Genomic DNA, 23,991 nt, shown 5'->3' with positions numbered 1-23,991 from the left:
GACAGGATATACTATTCGCCACTGTCAGCGCAGCTGCCGCTGCTGAAACAAATCAGAATACATCGTCCAGTCGTGCCGGAAAGGTTTTGGTCGGCTCTCTTTTTCTTTCGAGCGTTGCTGCCACTGAAAACGTTTTCCGGCTTCTTTTGATTTCTTTTGCGCTAAGGTTTCCCTCATTTGGCTCCTTCGTTGAGTGACGTTATTTCCATAAACAAACAAAAGGTTTATACAAGAATTCTACCTTGTCGTGTGGATCATCACGTGGGCATTGGGCAACTAGGCAGCTACCTTGTCGTGTGGAGCATTGCAATTTTTGCAAAACCTCTCTATTTTTTAGTTTAGCACTTGTCTTTTTCAGTAACCGCTAGAAGAAGATCTACTAGGCACCAGCAGCAGCGACTTTGGAGGCTTTTTTAGTCCAAGTGTTGTTGAACAGACCAGTAAGATCGGACGGACTCGTCGGAGGCGAGGACCACAACTCCACAAGGCCAACCGTGCGCACCGCAAGCTGCTGCTACGGGGCAACGTGCGGCGGCGCGGGATCAGGGCGCGCTCGCTGGCATCCTGTGTGCGGCTGACATGCGGGCGCCACATGAGCATGGCCCCCGATCGGCAGTTTCGGCTTGGTCCGCTCGAGGAGGCCAACTGCAGCCACAGCCAGTACTACCTCCGTCCCAAAATATAAGTAGTTTTGACTTCTGCTGATCATATTTAACTATTCATTTTATTTAAAAAATTTGAGAAAAAATAAAAATAATTAAGATATACTTCAAATATATACGATGATAAAACATGTTATAACAAAATAAATAATATTTTTATAAATTTTTTGAATAAAACAAATGGCCAAATATGATCAGCAAAAGTTAACACATGTTTATATTTTGAGACGGAGGTAGTACGACGCCTGCCCGCTGGCGCTGGGGCCTGGAGGGGCGAGTGCCAAAGTGGAGTGGAGTGGAGTGGAAATGATGGGCGCTGGGAAAGAGGCGACTGGCTGGGCCGGTGGTGGTGGTGCATGACTCTCGACGGCTCACACGCTATGGATGCAATCGTGGTCGTGGGGGAGCTGATCGTCACCGGATGAGGATGGGATCCGTTTCAACCCACAAAGCTTATCGGCCATCATTGCTTCTCCTGCTGCTTTAGCGCTTTACTAGTAGTAGCAGCACTAAACTAGTACTAACTAGAAAGCCCGCGCAGCCTTGCTGTGCCTGGCCTGATTTTTATCTTTTATTTGTATTATATGAAATTTTGTTTGATATATGGAAAAAAATGCAATTAGATTGGTAGAATATTTTTTTATAATTGCAATGTATGTGAAACTAATTGGTCAATTTGTTATCTCATTTTTTTGGCGCGGGTTGTTGTTGTAATTACTGTTAGCATGTTAAATAACTTGTGTAGTGAAAAAACTGTATGGCATTAACATATAAGGGTAATCACTCTTTTGGCCATCGAGGTCACGCTGTACCCACTACAGGATATCAGATCTGTTTTTTTTTACTCGCTCCCCCCTCTCTCTCCCCTGCGCCGGTAGGATCCGGCGCCAGCGAGCTGGGACCAGGCGGCCGGAGCTCCGGCGGCTAGCTTTGGTTTTTGGATAGAGTAATTGTTGTATGTAGGTAGAATTTTTTTTTAAGTAATGTACGTAAGATGAATCCGTTGTTTAAGGAGTTTGCTTGCGACGAGCCCGTACCACCGACGCTGGAGTTTGCACGTGTATAATTTTTATGTGATTATATTAGGTTGAGTGCAAATGATAGCGTGTATTTGCAAGCGACGTATAAAGTAACATATAAATTATATGTTGTTACATATATGTAGCTGTGCAAAAAATATAGTACATTAATTAGTTTATAGTAGCGGCAGATGGCAAGCCGGCGCCCATTAATTAGTGAGGGAGCTTCCAGTGGAAGGCTTGCGCCCGCGCCCGCGTCTGCGTGACACGTGGCGGCTCCGGACCCCTCCTGAGCAGCTAGCTGAGCCGAGAGCTCACGGGGGTCCGGATAGGCACGTGGAGGTCCCGGACCCACCTGCGGGGTCCGGATCCGCGGCCACAGGTGCCGAGCATTTCCACCTCTGGGACATGTGGTGACACCGGACCCATCCCCGAGCGGGAAGCGGGTCCGGGACCGTTGGTCCGGTGAGATGGAGCCAGACCCTAGGGGTCCGGCTGCTCAGCTACTTAGGGCGTAGTTACGGATAACTACGCGAGTCTTGGCACAGTAGGAGTGGGTACCCCAGTTGCAGGGTACCGACAGAGGCCCCCGGGCCCGCCTCGGGAAAGGCAACGAACCCGCAGGTGGGGGCCACTACTGTGAGCAACTTGGCTGCTTCTGGCACCCAGCGGTGCGCGCCGCAAGGGTCTTCTCCTGCGTCGTCCATCCTTTGGGTCACCTGCTGCATCATCACGTTTGGACGTGCACATGACTCAAGGTAGATGCTTAGTAGCGTGCCCACGGGTCCCAAATCCTGTTGGTTGTGATCCTTTGAGATAGACAGCTAGACTCAGTGAACGGAGTTCAAGGGGTCGGCCTTTAGGTTAAGAGAAAGTCCAGACCTCCAGGTTCCCAGTCCTAGGTACTACGGTACTCATTCACAGGAGGTGGTGCGTGCAGGCTTAGGGTACGGAACCAGGCTAAGCGGCTACACGGCTCCAGACCTCCCCGGAGAATGAGTGCGCTTCCCTGAACCTGTAGGTTCCCAGGGGTCCGAACCCCTCTCTTCCATGAGGGGTCTCGAGCTAAGTCACTAGCTAGCCAACTCAATTCGGACCACAATCACCGCACAAGAGTAAGAAGCCACGTGGGGGTTAGCGCAAACAGAATGCGTAGATTGAAATTGGAATGTAACATCCTTAGAGGCGAACTGAGAATAAATTTTTCCCTTATAACTAGATGTACATGAGATGTGCGATGTAAGCCAGAACACGGGTTTATGAGGCCGGAGCTGTCCGGACCTCCGGGCCCCTATTCTTAGGTACTACGGTACTCGCCCTACGGAAGTAGAGCATGCAGGCTTAGGGTACGAAACCAAGCTAAGCGGCTACACGGCTCCGGACCTCCCCAGAGGGTGAGTACGCTTCCCTGAACCTAGTTCGCAGAGGTCCGGACCCCTCCACGGGGGAGGCTCACCGGACTGGACCACACGGAAGTACTACCTAGTTACAAAGGAAAAGGTTTTATTCCCTGCTGGGCCTCTAAGGGTAGGACTTACAGAGATATTGAGTCGGGGGTGCGACCGGAGTTGGCTTAATGTCGGAGAGAGCCACTAGAGTCGGCTTAGTGCGACCGGAGTGGGCATTCCACCGGAGCGGGCTTGGTGCGACCGAAGTCGGTTTTCCGCCGGAGCGGGCTTGGTGCGACCGGAGTCGGCTTTCCGCCGGAGCGGGCTTCCTCACATGAGTGAGGTATGCTGCGAGCTGGGATTTGTTGAAGCTGTGCTCCCCCCAGACCTGCTTGATGACGAGCTGGGAGAGCATGACCCGCTGTCGCCATCCTACTGACGCGGGCGCTTGCCGCGCGAGTTCTGGCCCCCGGGCGCTCGCCACCTGAAACATGGTGATGCCGAGCCGATGATCAAGCTAAAGCCAAGCACCCCCTACCTGGCGCGCCAAATGTCGTGGTGTGGAAAACCACAGCCGGGTGGCGGAATGCACCCGCCTAATCCTAAGTGTAGGATTTTCTTGGGGGCAGTCAAGGAATGCTCGATCTAGAGGCGTAAGAACACGGAAGCACACAAGGATTTAGAGTGGTTCGGGCCGCCGGAGCGTAATATCATACGTCCACTGTGTGATGTATTGCCTGAGCTTATGTCTGTGGATGAGTCTATCCTCTGCCTCCCAGTCCTCTATTTGGACCTGAGTTCTTCTCTAACGGGCGTCTCCCTTTTATAGCGCAAGGGAGGCGCGTACACAGGTGTTGGACCCCGACAGGTGGGCCCAACGAGAATGTATATTATACCACGAAAAAGACATTAACAGTGCTTTGTGAATCTCTTGCCGGATATGCTTCATCGTCCTTTAGATTCTCTGACCGAGGGGGGTCTTCATCTGTCCCATCGGCGAGGTGCCCGTTGAGGCGGTGTAAGTTGCGGCGTAGACTGTTGGGTCTACCGCGTAGGTGCTATAATACTCCGTCGTCGAGCTGTCGTGTCTAACTGGCGTAGCAGACTGACGCGCGTGGCGTGGGCGGCGCCAGCGGCTGCACTATGTGCCTTGGTAACGCGCGATCAACAGTACAGACTGGCAAAAGTCACCTCGGGCTCTGCTGTGGCAGAGCGCTCTTAACGCCTTCCGCATTGAATGCGATAGGTGGGCGAGTCTTCCCGAGGAAGCCTCGCGGTCGCGCTCGCGCCTGTGCCTGTGGACACGTGGCGGCTCCGGACCCCCCCAGGTGGGGTGTCTGTTCCCTCCCTGCTGAGGGTTCCGGATACTATCTGGGGGGTCCGGGACCCCGTGGGGGTCCGGGGCCCCCCGGCTGATTTGGCTGAACAATTTCTTCTCCGGGACACGTGGTGACACCGGACCCGTCCCCGAGCGGAAGCGGGTCCGGGACCGTTGTCCGGTGGAGGCGGACCCAGGGGTCCGGCTGCTCAGCTCTTTAGGGCGTAGTTACGGATAACTACGCGAGTCCTGCTTTTCTGTGCAGTAAGAGGGGGTACCCTAGTCTAGAGGTACCGACACATACGTTACTATGGGTAATTTTTTTAAAATACTTTTTCAGTTCAGTGTTGATAAATTATGTTAGGTTAATATCATGTCTATGTTGTCTAACAGTATAAGCTTATAGAAATTTATGCATTGTAGAAATCTTTTAATCTGTTGGTATGTAGCTATTGTTTTGTTTGTTTTCGTAAACAACTGTCGATACTTTAAGTAGCTGGTAGCAATATTGCGAAACATGGGCATGTGTGCATATCAAAGGAGCCTCGAGGATTGATGTCACGGGAAGGTTCGGAGTTTACGTGTCCTTTGTTTGTCCACATGTTTGTCTACGGGAAGGAGCTATCATGGGGTCCACACTGGCTTTTTTTCTTTACCCCCGGCGCCCTCCCACTCTCGCACTGTCTCTCTCTCGGCCTTCCTCCCTCCGTAGGCAACCTCCTCGCCACCTCCGCCGCCCGCACTGCCGCAGCTCCTGCCGGCCGTGCCGCCGCAGCTCCGGCCGTGCGCGGCTCTCTCTCTCTCTCGCTCTCCTTCTCCCATGGCGGATCCAGCGGCGGCCTCCCTCCCCGGCGGCGTCCCGTGGCGGCCTCGCGCGGCTGCGGCGGACCCAGGGTGGTGGCGCCCCTCGGAGACGGAGGAGGAGCTGGTCTAGCGGCAGAGCGGGGGCTCCGCACACACCTCCTCCTCCCGGCGACCATGGGCAGCTAAGCCGTCCCCTGCTCCCTCGGATCCCCGCGCGGGTGGCCATGGCGGCGGCGGAGCGCTGTCCTGGGTGCGAAGGCCGGCGCGGGCGGCGTTGCGCGGGCGTTGCGTGGGGTGCTCCCTACTCCCCTGCGCCCTCCAAGCGGCGGAGCCGAGGACAGAGTGGCGCGGCGGCGAGCAGTAGGCGGCGGAGGGTGCGGCGGCGAGCAGCAGATGGCGGTGGGACTCCTACGCGAGGACCAGGCCTCGCGCCGCGCGGTGGCCGGGCGGCGCGTGGGGCGGCGGCGGCCGGCGCATGGTGGCTGGCTGGAGGCGCGGCGGCGCTTGGTGGCCGTTCGATGGCCCGATCGGACGGACGTTTTTTTTTTCGGGTGACGTGGACGAGAGGACGGGGAATGATACCGGAATCGTGTTTTAGAGAAGAGATTTGGAGCGGAGGTAGTTGATTTACACATTCGCCTGATAGTGACAAGGGCTCGAGCGTTTTGGAGCCAAACGTTGGGCTGTACGATCGGCCAATTATATGAAGAAAACTATGAACAAAGTGCGAGAGGCCCACGGGCCACCATCTGTTCCTTATGTTGCATCGACATTATTTAATATCGGTTAACTGGCTACTGGCCCATGCTTTAAACAAAATTGGGCCATCCACTCAACATTTCCATATCGGTTTGTCGATTTCCGAAATCGAATTTATCTATTTTTTTAAAAGAAAATCGAATTGATCTGTTTTCAGAGATGAAAAGTTGACCGGAGTTCAAGCTCCACCCACCACCTTGACGAGCTAGCTAGTACTAGAACTCTAGTAGTACACTATGGGATAAGCCGTGTCGCGGATTATTAATTTGCTCACGAGAAGGACCAGCCACGATGACGCAGCGCTGGTTTTGCTGGGCGTGTAGGTAGAGGAAAGAGACGCGGAACCAGAAAACCATCCAAGATCGAACCCACGCCTCGCCGCTGCAAGCGATGCAGCTGAAAAGGAGACCCGCCGGGGTCAAAGCTCACAGACGGTTCGCGCGTCGGTCAATTATCGGCGATCGCCTTTGAGCAGTGAGGGATGGTGATCTTCGGAAAGGGAAGAAGCAAGACACTGCACTCCGAGAGCAACTCCAACAGATTGATCTTCCCATTTTTCTTCTCATCATATAAGGAAATCCATTTTCTCATTTTCAACATATATGGAAGAAGTGCTTCAGCAGATTGATTTTTCCCCCTTTATATATGGAAAGGGAGATATGATGTCTCCCCTTTCTATTGAGGATTGGAGAAAAAATAAAGGGGAAAGGGAGATGGAAAATTAAGCCGTGTTTAGTTTCGGCGCAAAATTTTTTTGCGTTGGAATCTTACTAATTTGAAGTACTAAATGAAGTCTATTTACAAAACTTTTTGCACAGATGAATTATAAATCGCGAGACGAATATAATAATGCTAATTAATCCATAATTAATTAATAATTAGCAAATGGTTATTGTAGCATCACTGTTGCAAATTATGGAATAAGTAGGCTCATTAGATTCGTCTCACGATTTACAGCCCATCTATGTAAAAAGTTTTGTAAATAGACTTCATTTAGTACTCCATACATGTGTCGAAACATTCGATGTGATGTTTTTTTTGCGTTTACGGGTTCATGGGGTGGGAACTAAATAGGGTCTTAATCTGCTGGAGTAGGGTTTTTCAACATCAATCCTCTATATTGAGAAAAAGTGAGGAAAAAAGGGAAGACCAATCTGTTGGAGTTCCTCTAATGGGCTGACCACACCACTGGACTGGACAAATCAAGAAATAGAAATGCTGCTGCTCCTACTCACTCCATCCAAAAAAATATAGACTTTTTCCTTTTTATAATAAATCTAGTTGGAGATATACATTTTAGTATTTTTAATAAAATTAATTTATTTTAAAATTGTTTGATGTTCCTTTTAGGACGAAGGAAGTAGGGTCCACGCTGTCAAGCTGAAATGGCGCTTGTGCCTTCTGACTCGGATCACAGGTCACGTCCCGCCTCGAGACCCACGCGTGCACGTCCACCGCTGCCGCTCACATCATTGCGCCCGCCCGCTACATCCCTACGGCCACCGCTGACCGCTCGCCCGCTCTCGAGGCACAGCGACCATTGACCTTGATCACCGGCGGGGCGGGGCCCATGGATCTGTACCCACCTTCCCCTGCCCGACCTTATCACATCAGCGGCAGCGCCTTTCGATCGCCGGAGCCGGAGATCGCCAGCCTACTGCCTACCCTCCGGGCCGCCGGGCGTGTGCATGCCCGACAGAGGCCCTGTTTGTATGCTTGTAGCACAAGTAGTACAAAAATTTTGACTAATAATTAGAATTGCTAAATAAAGTTAATTTACAAAACTAATTCCACAACCCTGAGCTGCTTTGCGAGACGAATCTAATGAGGTCTTTGATCACACGATTAGAGGATGGTACTGTAGCTAATCATCGATTAATTGTTGTCATTAGATTCGTCGTGAAAAGTTACACCCATTCCTGAAAAATTTTTGCAAATAAACTTCGTTTAGTACTCTATGCATGTGAAATTCTTTTCTCAGAAATCGTGTGCTATACTACGATAGAGAAACCAGACGTGCAAGACCTCAGAGTCAGAGAAAACAAGCCACGCGCACGCCGCACGCGCGTTCATTGAAGGCCCTCCTCCCTGGCTGGACCACTACCCACTCCTACAAGCTACAATGCGCGACCACGATCAAAGCAGCAGCGCCCCGCCATCGCGTCGAGCCAGTGCCCGTGGTTGCCGGTGGCGCGGGGGGGACGGCCGGCCGAGGCCGTTCGGGCTTGGATCGCTGCGGCTGCGCTTTTCTTTCCCTTTCGCCCGTGGGCCGCGCGCGCTTTACATAATTGTACGTACGCCTCCGGCGACGGCTATCTATCGCTAGCCCTGCTTATCTCTCCTCCTTGCGTTGGACCCGGACCGAGCTGCTCCTCTGCATGGCATGGAGCGGTGACGCGGACGCACGGCCTGTGGCGTGACTTGCTCTCGAAGTTTTTGCTGCGTGCTGTGGTTCGCTCAGGGCCGTTCGTTCGTTCCGGCCGTGGCTGGCTTTGACTTTTTGCTACGGTTGGGGTTGGGTCACTGGCTACTGGGTGTTGGGTGACGCGGACGTCCGGTCCAGTTCCCCTCTCGCGCGGGGTTCTTTCTTGCTGCTCTGACCTCATTCCGTGGGCGCCTTTTCCTGCGCTTTTTTCTCGCTTTTTCACATCATGGCCTGATCTGGAGGGAGCTCGGAGGATCGGCGACGGCGAGGAGCCTTTTGCTTGCGGCACCGTCTCTCTGTACGATCTCAGCGTCGTGAGGAGTGCTTCTGTTGTTGAATGACAGCGAAAGTTTTTGTGCACGCTTTATGGATTAGTATGCATTTTCTTGCAGCGCTGGGGCAAAATGACTGAGAAAAAGAAGCGCCCATCTCGATCCTGAAATACATTGACGGTTCGGAGGTTGTAGGTCATCTTTGCCTTAAAGTTGTTTTTTTTTCTGTCGGGAAAACAACTTTTTGTTGCCACACTAAACTGTATTTTCTTGCCTGGATAGTTTGCTTCCCTGCGAACTAGTAGTCTGAAAAAACATTGCCCTGCCCTAAGCGGTAAGCTCCTTCGTTATTTGGAAGGCACTGCGGATTTGAAGTTTTGATGGTGCCAGGCTAACTGGTAAAAGTGTTGGCGTGAAACGATTCCAGTCGCGGTCACAGGTGGGCGCTTTTGCCTTTCTTTTCCCACACTTTTTTGCGCTTTTCTCCAGGATGCCACGCTCGTAAATAACCTCAACCTCAGGGGCGTTCCGGCAAAACGGCTCTATAAATCGCTCCTCTGCTAATCCCGGTCCCCTGCAAAACTCACGCTGAGCCGCCGCCTGTCCACCTCTTCCAGACCGAAGAACTGATCGGTCTTCGCCCCCACCCCACTGGCGATCCGCACTCCAGAGTCAAATCTCCTTGCGCCGATGGTTTCTCTGGTTCCATAAGGCGAATTCCGATCATTGCACGAACACGCGGGTCGTCTCGCGGTAAGCTTTTTCTCCTGCGATTCTCGTGCTCGGCGAGGAGGAATAATCTGCGGTGTTCCTCGTCGGATGTGGCGTTCAATTTGTATAAGCGGGGACGGGGAATCGCACTTCGACCTCTGATTTTCGTCTTGCCGCAGGTGAATTTTGCTGGTTCTTGGGTATTCTGGTCTCCGAGGCACGCTAGGGAGAGGGGCGAATTCCCCATTCGGTGCGGTTCTTGGGTTCCGGGAGCGGCGTGGCAGGTGGGAAATGAGGGATGTGGTCGTGGCTGACGAAGATTGCCGCGTGCTTGGCCCCGGTCCGGAGGCACGCGCGTACGAGGAAGGATGAGGACGGCAGCGACAATGGCCGCGGCGGCGTCGCCGACGACCTGCTCTGGTCGCGGGACATTGGGCGCCACGCGGCGGGTGAGTTCTCGTTCGCCGTCGCGCAGGCCAACGAGACGTTGGAGGATCATAGCCAGGTGGAGACAGGCGCTGCCGCGACCTTCGTCGGCGTCTACGACGGCCACGGCGGCGCCGAGGCCTCCCGCTTTATATCTGACCACCTCTTCGCACACCTTATCCGTAAGTACTCACCGCCCTCAACTTGTGAATGAATCACTCAATTCACTTGTAGAACATTGATTATTTTTTCCCCCAAGGTTTTGCACCTTTTTAGCAGACTGATTGATGACGATATATTTTTGTTGTTAATAGTGACCTTTGATTGTCGGTTGCAATTTGTGTTGCCATGTTTTGATCGGCCACTATTCCCTCGAGGTGTTTTGCCAACAGCTACTGTTTTGTTTCCTCAAAAAAAAAAAAAACTACTGTTTTGCCAATGGTGCGGCTAATGTTTTCTTGAGGGAAATTATAACATTTATTTTTCGTATATGAACTCCTCATCTTTGGAAAATTGGAGCTACCTTGCTGATAGCTTTTTTTTTTCTCGGTGCAATACAAGATGGATTACTTCCACTTATTAAGTATGCTGTTGTTTCATGAGCAGAAATGGGCAACGCAATACTCTTGCCAGTGTCTGAGTGGATTCTGATCGTTGGACGAGCTATCAGTATTCATGGTCCTTTGCAATAGCAGATTAGGTAGATTCTTGTTGTGTTCAATTGCTCAACTTGATGTTGTGTAATTCTGGCAGACTGACTTATTTTGTTGAGGTGCTTCTAAGTACCTGTGGGTTGTGGCTACCGTAACCCGATTCATATCATTTCAAATGGCAAACATGCTACTTCTGATCCAATTATCCTCATTGTGCTAAAATAATATCCTCTGCTCTTTTATCTTGTAGGACTTGCTCAAGAAAATGGAACAATATCTGAGGACGTTGTTCGGAGTGCATTTTCTGCTACTGAGGAAGGTTTCTTGACACTTGTGCGGAGAACACGTTTCATAAAGCCTTTGATTGCAGCAGTTGGATCCTGCTGTCTCGTTGGTGTTATATGGAGAGGGACGCTGTATGTGGCTAATCTAGGTGATTCCAGGGCTGTAGTTGGCAGTTTAGGTAGATCAAACAAGATTGTTGCTGAGCCACTCACAATAGATCATAATGCAAGTGTGGAGGAAGTGAGGCAGGAACTTATTTCACGTCATCCAGATGATTCTCAGATTGTTGTTCTCAAGCATGGTGTTTGGCGCATTAAGGGCATAATACAGGTTGGTGAACAACTGTTAACACAACAAATACATATTTTTTGTTGAAAGGTGTAGGGTGCTTGATATTTCATTTTTTTCTCAGTAAATTGAACTCAGTTTAATTGTTTCTTGGTGGCATACTAGTAATATTTTAGCTTGTAGGAAAGAGAATTTCGTGCCAAATTTAAGGATGTCCTTATGATCATTTTTCCTGGTTTTTTTCTTATAGGTTTCAAGGACAATTGGGGATGCTTATTTGAAGAGGCAGGAATTTGCTCTTGATCCCTCCATTACTCGTTTCCGCCTTTCTGAGCCTCTCCGCCGGCCTGTTCTTACAGCAGAGCCTTCTATATATACAAGAGCGCTTCATCCACAAGATAAATTTGTTATTTTTGCAACTGATGGTCTTTGGGAGCACCTGACAAATCAGCAAGCCGTTGAAATTGTCTACAACAATCCACGAAGAGTATGTCTTTGGTATCTTTACTTACATAGTTACATGTGCATAAATCAGTCTTTTTTCCCGGGTTGGTGTTTGTGCAAAGGTCTAGGTGGCAACGATTAGTTCGCCATATTAGAAAGCTTCAAATCTAATGTCCACTTCTGATAGGGAATTGCAAAGAGACTAGTAAGAGCAGCATTGAAACAAGCTGCGCAGAAGAGGGAAATGAGATATGACGATCTGAAGAAAGTTGAAAAGGGAGTGCGCCGCTTCTTCCATGATGACATTACAGTAGTTGTTGTCTACATTGATCATGGATTACTGCAACATAGGGATGCTTCTGTGCCAGAACTCTCAGTCCGTGGGTTTGCGGATTCAGTTGGCCCCTCGAGGTTTTCAGATGTAACTGCCATATCCTGACCTGCTAATTTAGCGGCACAATTTTGATGAACGGCATTCCAGTAGCATCTGACTATCAGAGTGTTATGCATCACCAGGCTCGTTTTCAGTTTTGCTTTTGCCGAATACTCCAAATACTTTATGGCACTTTTGTGAGGCCTTATATTGCTCGAAATAAGAGGCTCATGTTGTTAGGTGAAATTTAGTACAATTAATATTGATGATGTGAAATGTTCTGTGCAGTTGTGAACGCCTGGAATTGATTTTCTTAAAGCCTTGGACGTATTTTTTTAGAGAGAAAAAAGCCTTGAACGTATTAGGCTATTAGCTGAGTTCTTTAGAGTTGTTTTAGTTGCTAGAGTTGTGCGGCGGTTGATATCTTGGTCCAACCGGGAGGTGTTTGTTTGTCTTTCTGCTTGTTCTGGGCTTATTTTTCTTTGTAATATAATCAGCGGCTATGTTCCTATTTCGTTTCGAAAAGAAGCGGTGACATATAGATTTTAAGTGTGATTTTCTCGTGCTCCTGCAGCCGAGTGTTTCTGGCAGAGACGCAGAGCAGGTCCGCGGGGTAGAACCTGAGCGCCTGAAAGGCCTGGCGTGGTGGGGGTGGAATGGGCTAGTAGGATTTGATTTGCTCTTGGTAATAAAAACAAAAAAAATCTTCGTCGCAATTGTCTCACGCAGGAAGGGCTTCATTCAGTCGGGCCTTCGGAGTGGCCCAGCTATTCTAATCGTGCACAAAGCTCTCCCTGGCCTGCGTGACCAGTCTATGATGTTTTTCGGAAAAAAGTAGTGTGATGTAATGGTGTTTCCTCTTACAAAAAGTAGTATAGTACGGAATACTTCTATATGGTCCAACAAAATTATAATTATTTTTTAGATCACACAGTACAATTATAATAAGACCAGTCTCAGTGGGAGTTTCATGGACACAGATACCTAGACTGGGAACTAGGTAACCGTGCCAGATGAGTTTTATGGTGATGAAACTCTCCTCACATCCCATGAAACTCCATTCTTCTCTCTCCTTGCCACGTCAGCAAAATTGATGATATTTAATGCCATGAAACTCTCCATGAAACCCCCACTGAGACTGGTCTAATATATTTTCAATATAAATCTAGTGTCATCAGATTTGTACCACAAAAACTATACCCTAAGGATCTCTTTGTAATGCAGGATTCTAGAAACACAGGGGTAAAAAAACATAGCGATATGGCACGCTAAAATCTGAGTTTTATGGAATGAGAAAACAAAAGGAAACTATTATGGGCATTTGAATGGGGTATAGCAGAGATACGGGAATTTGATGAGAGAGGGTGACAAAGGAAACTTCTCATAAAGTTCGATCTCCTTAGAATCCCTCAAAGATCTTTGTAGGATTTGTAGAGACTCAGACCTTTACGTTCCAAAGGGATTTGTACGAAAGTTTGACCATAATCCCCCCCCCCACACACAGTGGCCTACCTAGTGGGTTGCCACATATGTCATGGCATATCTAAAATTCTAATCTAAGCTCACTAGTCATACAATTAAGATCTTATTACCAAAATAAAATATAAAGATTATAGCAAATTATATATAAAAAATTGATATGACATATCTTTCTCTAAATCCTAGGTACGCCACTGCGCGCGCGCACACACAAAATTCTGGATCCGCCCCTCAAACGTCAACGTCCCTCTTGTTATGGAACGGGATTATATGATAGTACAGTGTATACCATCACGCTAGGAGCCAATTCTTCGTCACACCGAAAATATCCTGGCGACCCATCAAAAAGAAATCCTGGCGAGCAAAGATGACATGAGGCGTCCCCCGCCGTGAACGGCGGCCAGCGACTGATTATCAAACCGGAGCGGACGTGTAGCGCGGTAGGCGCGACAGCTACGTCCCGGGGCAGGGCGCGAGCTGCTCCCTTCCCAGCCACATGTGCCGCCGCCGCCGGCTTGGCGGGGCCGCGGTGCGCCTGGCCCCGGTGCGGGTGCCTGGTGCGTCTTCCCAAGCGCGGCGGAGGCTTCGGGAGCCCCCGGCGCGGGTGCGTCTCGAGTCGTGACCATGGAAAACAAAACCGCTCGATAATCGTGATTATCAGTAAACGTTACCGATGCTAGCTGAAAAGGTAAACCGATTGGAATTTTGCTGGATTTTAATGGAAAATTCAAAATTTTAATAAAATTCATAAAAAGTAGATAACTTATTTTTATAAAAAACTAGACCTTCTCTTGATTTCAAAATGTTGTTTCATGTTGAAAGAAACAATTGTTTGCTCAGGGATAAAAAATATTTTTATCTAACTACCCGTTACCATCCACTCATTTGTCTGTGACTGTGGCCTCACGAGGATCTCCCAGCAACCTCCTGTCCCTTTCCTCGGGTTCCAGCTCACTTTCCCCAACCTGCCTCTCACTTTCCCCACACGCGCGCAAGCACAAAGCAAGAGAGTGGGCGATTTCAGCTCCGGTCACCGATTTTCGTGCGATTAAGGCCAATAATCAATATATATGCGGCGATTATCGATGCTGCTGCAGCTGGGAGCGAGAGAGCTGTGATCGTGGCGTCGATAATCGAGGTAAATCATTGATTATCGATTTGTATCGAACAATTTTCCAAAGCATTTGCGATGTCAAGAGCAATGCTCAACCTTTGAGTTAGAGTAAGATAACAGGGAATGTTAAATAGAAAAACAAGGTGCGTGCCTTTACTTTATTTTATATACCTAAATGGTACAAATTAAGAGTGAGTATCATTTATTCGTAGCATAATTTTGACAAACATGGTTCGATTTCCCTCTTGTAGGTAAATGTTTGATAATCAGGACTTAGTTTGGGAACATAGAGAGAAGATTGTCATTGGCTTCAAGTGCAAGTATTGTCGTGTTGAAAAGGGTGGAGGAAGGGCAACACGGCTAAAGGAGCATTTGGCACACCGAGGGAAGAATGTGAGGTATTGTCCCAATGTTCCTAAAGAAGTGAAGGAGTACTTCGGGCTTCAGATCGACAATAACAAGCAAAGAACGAAAGCAAGACATCGTCGAAAGCTAAGAGAAGATGAAGCAGCTAGAACTGAATATGTGGACTTAGAGACTGAGAATGACGACCATGATTTGGAAGCTGCTCTCCGACAGTCGAGAGAAGAGCATGAGTATAGAGAGAGGGCTGGTCAACGATATAAGAGAGGTGGTGGTTCCAGATCGGGGCAAGTGAGAGGTACGCTCCCATCTATGCTCACTAGGAGCAAGACACAAGTGCCAGACTGTGTGAGAGACTACAATCTTGCTTCTGCATCTGGCCCAAGACAACCACGAATTGATATAGGCCCATGGACGGAAAAGGGGAGAGGGGCCAAGAGCAAGATTGGGAGAGCTTCATGAGGAAGAAAGATCAATTCATGCAGTGGATGATGACCCCAGAATTTCGGGCTTCTCGCCATTTCAATTCAGAACAGGGAAGGTATGCATACGCACAGTTGAGCCTAGTGACTTTGATCATGTGAGTAGAATGATGGATCTTTCATTCTATCGCCAACGAAGTGCTATTCAAGATTGGATGGAGCACGGCAGATCCAATGCCCCTCCAACATTGGATGAGGACTCTGGTATTAGTGATGTTCCCCTTCCTAATCCAATGTTCACTTCTTTGGCAGATGACAATGGAAATTTAGAGCAATGGGCAGGTGAGAATGTTGGTGATACACATCTTGGCAAGAGGAAGACAAAAGTTCTCCGACCTGGGCCACCAGAAAAGAAGGGAAAAATGTTTAGGAGCCCTCAAGAGGAAGAGCTTGCGAGCAATGAGACAACACTTGAGCCTAGTGGTGGTGGTGATGAAGGCAACACTGATGATGACAATGACAATGATGATGACAATGATGATGAAAGGAGTGGTTATCCTGTATCTAGTCAAGCTGGTGGAAGGAGTGCCCGTAGTATGTCGCCTATTAGATTTACCGGGGAGACAGATTTCACCCATGCCACACAAGATCAAGATCATGGTCAACCCATGTCACAACGGAGGACGACAAACAACCGACGTCGATTTGATCCTCGGGAAGGTGATAGCTCCAGTTCAGTGAGTTCAACCTTCAGCTATCCATGTCCACCCTCCTACCCATATCCATACCCACAACCATACCCATATCCGTACCCACAACCATATTCACACCCACCACCATATCCAAGCCACTTCATTCAACTACCGGTACATCTTGGCATGAGCACTAGTGGTTAGATTGGTGAATTACAGGTATGTATGTACATATATCACAATTTCATCATTATGTGTTCCTCTCTTATTTGAATTCATTTCAATATTTAGAAATATTATTATGGATATCACACATACCAGTAAGAAGAGACCGAAGAATGATTAAATTGATATGCCGAATGCCTTCATGTATGGACTATGTGCTTGCTAGTTTGTATGTGGCTTGTATAGACTATGTACTCTTGTTTCTATGCACTATGAGGTTTGTATGAACTATGCACTCTTTTGTTTCTGTGAACTATGAAGTTTGTATGGACTATGCACTCGTTTATTTATATGAACTATGCACTTCGTGGTTTATATTCATGTGCTTTATGCAATTTCATGGGCAAAATATGTAAACATGTTTATTTCTTAGGCAATCCCATATGCAAAATTGTGCATGTATGTGTAATTTATCTAATATAATATAATACATAACCTAAAAAATTAAATGCTATCAAACCTTTATATTTTTTCCACTGCCAAAACACATTTTCAGTAGGCGAAGAGATAAATCGTTCGGTTTGTATCGATTATCGACGATAAATTGTCGATTTTCATTTTTTGAATTTGGGTCCCTTTACCAATCGGTTTTGGCGATTTTTCACCGATTTTTAATCGATTATCGTTACCGGAGCTCACTGATAAATGGTGTATCACCGGTAATGTAATCCTTGGTCGTGACTAACGACAACAAGCTCGTCGACGGTGGTAGACGCTTGAAGACTGCAAAACTGACCGAGGAAAATGGCAAGGCTCGACCATACTCCTACAGTTTCTTTGAACATGGCTGTCCCGCAGTCAACCTATGGATGACCCGGTTATTTCCAGCGATCGGCCAGGGCAACCTATGGATGCTTTATTCTTTTCATGAAAAAAAAATGCTTCAGGTCAGGTCACTGCTAAGTAAAATTCTACTTGTAAGATTTTTTTTGTTCACGGAAACAGTATGGAACATGCAAGAAGCAAGATGTGAAACATACTAGGATACAACCAGTGGCGGAGGCAGAATTGAGCCTAGGAGGGGCTCTCCTCTCTTCCTCCTCCTCCAACATCTCCCTCCCTCCTTCTTCCTCGAATTTGTAGGGGGGGCTTAGGTGGGGCTCCATAGAATTTCCAGCTGTAGGAGGGGATCGACTACCGCTGGATCCGCCCCTAGGTACAACTATCTTTAAGTTATTTTGCTGAGTGCATGAGTTTTGAAGTCCCCTAAGGGTTCTAAGAATTTTCTTCACTATTGGCATTAGAGTATTTGACTCGGAAGGAAAACAACTTCAAAAGTCTAGCAAAAGTTTAGCTTCATTGCGCCAAACTTTTTACCCCAAATGAGATGAACTTTATGCAACCTTTTACCGCTTATGTTAAAACATAGTGCTTTGCCCCGGCGAGCATTTCCAGCAGACTACCTATCCCTCTTTCCAATACCAAAAATCTGTCATTTCTCTGTAACTAAAGCGTAATACGGTTTCGAGTTTCTTTCATTTGCATGGCTAACGACATCTCATCACGGAGGGGGAAAGGGAGAAATGGATCGCCGAAAGCAGCCTCCATTTGCCACTATACATAGATAACATGGCAGGAGCATGCATGCCCAACTCCTTCACCCCAGCCACACAAGCAAAACCAAGCCAGTTGGCTAGCAGCCAACATTACATCACTGACGCAGTCATGCATGCTTGTGGCCTCGAAGGGTCCAGCAGAACGCATTCCCCGTTTCGTGCGTTTCGTGCGACAAAGGCAACGAGCCGACCTGATGCCAGTGGATATAAACGGGGAATGAAACGGGAGTCAGGATCTATCGCCATTCGAGCTCCTTTCTTTGATTGTTTCTTGTAATACAGACGCGCAAACCGTGTAGTACTCACTACTCGGCTAGCTCGTACGGTTAGGATTTTTTCCTTCGAAAAGAAGCGGGTGGGATTTTTATTTTTTTTTGCCGGTTTTGGTGTTAGGAATCAGTCGTCGTCTTCTGGCAGCATATGTGACTATGCTAATCGTTCAGATTTGCTTTCGTGCGGTCGTCCGACTCCAAATCCCGCGAAGGGGAGCGCAACTGAATCGTTGGGGGGCAGTGTCTCACCTTGAAACCGCAGTTTGTTAGGCTTGAGGTTGATGCATGCAGCAAGGGATGAGAACATGGCAGAGTATCTCAAGATAATTTCTGAAGGCACCATACGATTAAACCTCTGATGTAAAAATACTACTAGAATAGAATAGGCTACGCTCCACCTTGCCCAGCTGAGTCCTGTCGATGAAAAGAAAAGCTAGAGGTAAGTTCACCAGCGACCATTCGTTCAGAATCAGTTGGAAGACTCCCCCTCTATAACCAGCAAAATCCGCAGGAAGTGGATGAAACAGGCTTCGACATTATCCATCCATGTGCTTGGATTCCAAAAGTACTGTATCTAGCCTATCCTCCTCCAACCTGCCCAATGTTCCAAAATACTCCTTCCGTCCAAAAAAAAAATGTAAATCTCATTTCCCGAAAAATCAAAAAAATTCAAATTTGACTAAATTTATATAAAATAATATTAATATTTGTGTTACAACATAAGTATCTTTATATTAATCATGTAATATATTTCTATACTACATCTATTCGGAGACACAAATGATAGTAATTTTTTAAATAAATTTGATCAAATTTAAAATAATTTGACTTCTGAAGAAATGAGATTTATATTTTTTTGGACGTACGGAGTACACAATCCGTTCAGAATCAGACGGACAGAAACCACAGGCGTCAACAATCCGTTCCGCGATGACAGAGACCGAATCGTGTGGGCACCCACCGAAGTCCCCCACGGCGCACTACGACCTCCTCGCCTCCCCGCCACGTACCTCCCCCGTCGTCCCCCGTTCCTGCCGTTGCCCCGCGCGAGCAAGCAAAGCAAACCACCGCCACACGCTGCCCTGCTGCGGACATATGGCGCCGCGGCCCCACGCGTCATCCCCTCGAGGGGCGACGACCCCCCCCCCCCCCCCCCCCGCCACCCGGAGAAAACGTGTGGCCCGGAGATTTCGCGGGTTGTGTTGTGTGCAGGGTTTACAAAACCGACCGGTCCGGTCAAACCGTCGACCTCCGGTAGCAGTTTATCGGACCAGTTTGATTGGGAATTGGTTGAATTCAAATCCAAATTAAAAAGCACATGTGTAACCGGTTCTGACCAGTTTGACCAGTTTAACAGTCCGGTCTGACCGGTTACCGGCGTTTTAACCAAAAAATCCGACTATTTAAAAGTGGTTTACCGGTTTGACCGATTTACCGGTCGGTTTACCGGTCGCCATATGCGGTGGGTCTTAATGGGCCGGCCCATTTTTTCTTTTTCTTTTTTCATTTAACTTCATATGCCCGCAAACTATACTAAATGGACGAATTTTTGAGAAAATTTGACACCATTAGATTCGCCGCACCATGAAGTATTTTTAGAATTTTTTTTGGATTTTTTAAATTTTTTTAAATTCAAATTTAAATTTTGAATTTGGACCGATTTGATACCGACCCAAATCGAAACCGGGCCGGACCGGTTTGACCGGACCGGTCCCCACCGGTTTGGTTAACCCGTGGGGGAGCTTGTGGCCAGGAGCCGCGCCAGCTGTGGCCAGGAGGGCGCCCCCAGCGGCGGCAGCGACCGCAGCCCGGCCCGCTCCGTTTCTAGAGGCTCCCGCCGCGTGTCGAGCGGGCCCCGCGGGCACGAGCGCGACCGCGGCCTAGTGGGCGCGGGTGACGTGTCATAAAGCGCAGCGAAAGCCCCGCGCTTTTTTATCCGTCCGCACAGGCGCCCACTCTCCTGTGGCTCCAAATTTAGAGGCTGAGATATTTCCCCTCGAAAAAAAAGATATTTCCCCGATTCTTATGGCCACGAAATTTCTCTCTCTATCCTTTTCCTTTTACGCCGCCACAAGTTTTGTTCTTCTCTTTTGTGTCGACTAGTCCTAGCAGTAGCTTTCTTCAATTATTTGCTCCTGGATATCGCACGAAGTTTTTTTTCCTCGTCCAGACGTTTCGTGACGCCAGTTGATCGCACCCCATTTCTTTGCTGATTCGAGAGCTTACTCTTGACTTAGGAGAGGCCAAGACTAGCCAGGTCACGTAGAAAAGCATCAGATGTTCCACTGCGCGCACGCATCATCCATAATGGTTAACAATTAGTTAGAGCTCCCCCGCATGAGAGTTAGCATGACATTGATGGAGTTACTGGAGTTTTTGGAGTGGAGCTCTCCCAAACACTCCCTCTCAACTATAGCAGCTTGGCAGTTGGCTCGCAATTAGATTGAAAAAGTTTTGCAGGAGATTAACACCATCCACCTTAACCCCTTTGGCTGCGAGCCTGCATGTGGGGCCTACACTTCAGGATGCTATCCCCACGACCCCACCCTACGCCACGAGTTAAAATTCCAGAGGCTCGGGGCAGGGGAGGAGGGAGCATTTGCCATAGCGGCACGTGACAGCGACGGGGCCGGAGGAGCAGCCACAGCCACGAGAACGGGCGGCCTCCCGAACCCTCTCCTCCAATTTTCCCCCACCCACCGGATTGGATTTTTATTATTCCGGCCGCGGCCGAGAAAAACGCAGCCACGAGGACCCACCGGGGGGGGGGGGGGGGGGGATAAAATAAAAAGCACGACGGGGAAAGCGGAAAAATCCCGTCCGACGTGGCGCCCTCGCCCATGCTCTTTTTCTCCCGTCCGCCTCGACCCCTCCTCTTCTTCTCTTCTCCAGTGCGAGCGAGCCGGGGCCTACGTAACGTTCGCCTCCCCTGACCCCCTCCTCTTCCTCCTCCGCCCCACGCTCGCCCCGCCCGTCCTCATCAGCGACAAGAGCTCGCACGGGGCCGAGGCTGCCGCGATATTTGCGGCGGGTCGAGCCGAGCCGTCCAGTTCCAGTGGTGGCAACCGGAGATGGCCTGTTTGGAGGTAGTAATTTCTTGATCTTTGCGTCTTGATTTCTTGGCGTGGATGGGAGGGATCGTTGCGCAACGGGGGGTTGAGCTTGGGAGGCGTTCTTGGGGGCCTGATCATTGGATGTTTTCCCCCTGCTGTTTCCGCAGGAACATCAGATGGCAACCGACGAGGTCGCCGTCGATCACCGCAAGGATCCCCTCGGTACCGGCGACATGGATTTGTCCGGCGAGGAGCAGGTGCCCAAGGTACGGCAAGGCCCCCCCGCCCCCCGCTCCCTTTTCCATTGTTTCCGCGCCCCGAATCGGCGCGGAGAATCCGCACCCCGAATCGGCGCGGAGAATCCGCACCGGCCCGCGTGTTCTGAAAAATCTCTCGCTTCCACGCTTTGCCCGACCAGGCGCGGAAGCCGTACACGATCACCAAGCAGCGGGAGAAGTGGACGGAGGACGAGCACGGGCGCTTCCTCGAGGCCCTGCAGCTGCACGGCCGCGCCTGGCGCCGCATCCAAGGTACGCGCCGCCGCCGTGCCGGTGTCCCTCCCGCGCGCGTGCTTGGTCACGCCGAGGCCAACGCCGGACGCTCACCCTCGTTTTTTTTTTCTCTGTGCGCCTGCAGAGCACATCGGCACCAAGACCGCCGTGCAAATCCGGAGCCACGCGCAGAAGTTCTTCACCAAGGTCGTGTAACCGTCCCGCCTCTCTCCCCAATCCTCTCATTTCTGCCCGTCTCCCATGATTCGATCAATCATGGTGTTGGCGTGTTGCCATGATCAATCAATGGGGGTATGTGTCACTTGTCTGGCTGCCCATGTAATCGATCATGGTAGTAGAGCAAACGGCCGTCTCGCGTTCCTGACGGGCGCCCTTTTCTGATGCCCGAATCGCGCCGTGATGCTGCAGGTGGTCAGGGAATCGTCGGGGAGCAACACCGCCGCGGGCGCCGCGCCGGCGATCCAGATCCCGCCGCCGCGGCCCAAGAGGAAGCCGGCCCGCCCGTACCCGCGCAAGGTGGACGGCGCGGCCAAGAAGCACGTGCCGGCGCTCAGGCACCTGGAGAAGCCGCCCCCGCGGACGCACTCCCTGCGCGACCAGGACGACGGCTCGCCGACGTCGGTGCTGACCTCTGCGCGGACGGTGTTACGGGCGGAGGAGTTGGGCAGCGTGTTCGCCAACAGCTCCAGCGGCAGCAGGTCGCCGGTCCAGTCGGCCGCCGGTTCAGAGGAGCATGGCAACGGCGGGGACTCGCCGGCCTCGTCCGTCGACAGAGAGGACGGCGGCGTGTCGCCAAGCGTAGCAACAGCTGAGTTGGCGACGAGAACAGCAAATCCCAAGGTATATTCTCTTCATTGAGCAGTTAGGCGGCAGCTTTTACATGATAGCAGAGGTCAGTTCTTCCAGACAAGAATAGACTCCATGGCTGAAATAATTGTGCTGAAATCGCTTTCAAGTCTCAAGACGCAGATTTTAGATTTCTCTGGACCAAAGTTCTATGATTGTCTATGCCCTTTGCTGTTTTCTGCATAAACAATGTACACCGCTTAAATGAATTGCAGCCTTCAGAACCTTACATGTTTCTCGAACCTGAATTTCAGGTGTTAGGCGATGCAAAGTCTGGGGTAGGAACAGATGCTCCGGTTTTTAAATTGTTCGGAAAGAAAGTTGTGTTGAAGGATTCCTATGAGCACCACCCGCAAAGCGGCAGAGACCTGAGAATAGGTGCTTCACCTGCGATCGTTGCAGCAGGAGGGAGCTCGTGGAATCCATGGCCGGGCACCGTGCAGCAGCTCATGTGCTTCGTCCCGCAGCCCGACGGTTTCGCCGCGCAGTCCGTGGTGCCGTGGCTCGCCTACAACGGGAGCCTGCCGTGCGCGCTGTTCTACCCGCAGGCGGCGCCTCCGGCCCAGCACCAGCAGCAGCACCACCAGACCTCAGCGCCTCGCGATCAGAAGCGCACGCAGAGGGAAGGGTCGCTGACGGGCTCGAACACGGCCTCCAGCGCCGTGCCGTTGCCGGCGGCGTCGGCGGCGCAGAACTCGTACGCCGCGGAGTCCCACGGCCCCGGGCAAGAGAACGCCGGCGAGAGCGGCGCGGCGCCGCCGGCGGCCGGTGCCGTCCCCGTCCCGCGGCTGGCGAGGTGCGCGAGCTCGGCTTCCTTCAGCCGGAGAGGGTTCGTGCCGTACAAGCGGTGCGCGGCGGAGAGCGAGGCTCGGGCTCCTCGGCCCGTGGCGGCCGGGGAGGAGGCCGACGGCGAGCTGACGCGGCTGTGCTTGTAGCGACAGTACACGCAAACGGAAGTCTCGGTGAGACTGCTGTCTCACTGTATCGTGACAATCCGCAAACGGAAGTCACGACACCTATTTTGGGCGTTTGCTAGGTTTTCTCCGGTTTCTTTTGCTGCTGGACTGAGAGACCAACCACGGGAGTTTTCCAGAAATGGACCAGCAGCCCTGGGGTTTACTCCTCGGTATAGTACGTGTATAGATAAAACTTGTAATATTCCGCGTTTTTTGTTCGCTGTGTGATGGTGTAATTTTGCTCCAGCTTGGGAGGTTCTGGGGTCAGTAGCTGACTGTGTAACCTGGGATCTCAGAGAGGGGGTTGTGCGTCATAGACTCCCACTTATTAGTCTGACCACATGTAAAAGTAAAATTAGGCCTGTACCAATCTGAAATGAAATGTAAATTGCATGGAGTACTAAATGAAGTCTATTTATAATTTTTTTGCATGGATGTGTTGTAAATCGCGAGACGAATCTAATGAGCCTATTTAATCCATAATTTGCAATAGTTATGCTACAGTAACAATCCGCTAATTATTAATTAATCATGGATTAATTAGCATCATTAGATTCGTCTCGCGATTTACAAATCATCTGTGCAAAAAGTTTTATAAATAGATTTCATTTAATACTTCAAATTAACGAGATTCCAACACAAAAATGTTTGCGCGTGGAACTAAACACGGCCTT

The 23,991-nt window shown here is 49.9% G+C and overlaps 2 protein-coding genes across 3 annotated transcripts; both read left to right on the top strand.

Annotated features, from left to right (window-relative positions):
- Window positions 1–9,213: 9,213 nt before the first annotated feature.
- On the top strand, window positions 9,214–12,126 carry LOC120712819 (probable protein phosphatase 2C 25). 2 transcript variants are annotated; one of them, XM_039998709.1, is made up of 5 exons: window positions 9,214–9,400; window positions 9,538–9,966; window positions 10,688–11,052; window positions 11,261–11,497; window positions 11,642–12,126. In XM_039998709.1, exons 2-5 carry the CDS (start codon window positions 9,657–9,659, stop codon window positions 11,891–11,893), a joined length of 1,164 nt encoding a protein of 387 aa, XP_039854643.1. In that variant the 5' UTR covers window positions 9,214–9,400; window positions 9,538–9,656; the 3' UTR covers window positions 11,894–12,126. The 2 variants fall into 2 exon arrangements, with proteins under 2 accessions (XP_039854643.1, XP_039854651.1); XM_039998717.1 differs by lacking the exon at window positions 9,214–9,400 and adding an exon at window positions 10,391–10,484 and having other exon boundaries at window positions 9,823–9,966.
- Window positions 12,127–20,821: 8,695 nt separating this feature from the next.
- Window positions 20,822–23,563, top strand: LOC120712807 (protein REVEILLE 1-like). Its single transcript, XM_039998702.1, has 6 exons — window positions 20,822–21,036; window positions 21,171–21,269; window positions 21,422–21,533; window positions 21,640–21,701; window positions 21,924–22,355; window positions 22,616–23,563. Exons 1-6 carry the CDS (start codon window positions 21,022–21,024, stop codon window positions 23,294–23,296), a joined length of 1,401 nt encoding a protein of 466 aa, XP_039854636.1. The 5' UTR covers window positions 20,822–21,021; the 3' UTR covers window positions 23,297–23,563.
- Window positions 23,564–23,991: the final 428 nt, after the last annotated feature.

This window comes from Panicum virgatum, chromosome 1K (genome assembly GCF_016808335.1).
Source record: "Panicum virgatum strain AP13 chromosome 1K, P.virgatum_v5, whole genome shotgun sequence".
Lineage (NCBI taxonomy): Eukaryota > Viridiplantae > Streptophyta > Magnoliopsida > Poales > Poaceae > Panicum > Panicum virgatum.
This window is presented reverse-complemented; position numbering and strand designations above follow the sequence as displayed.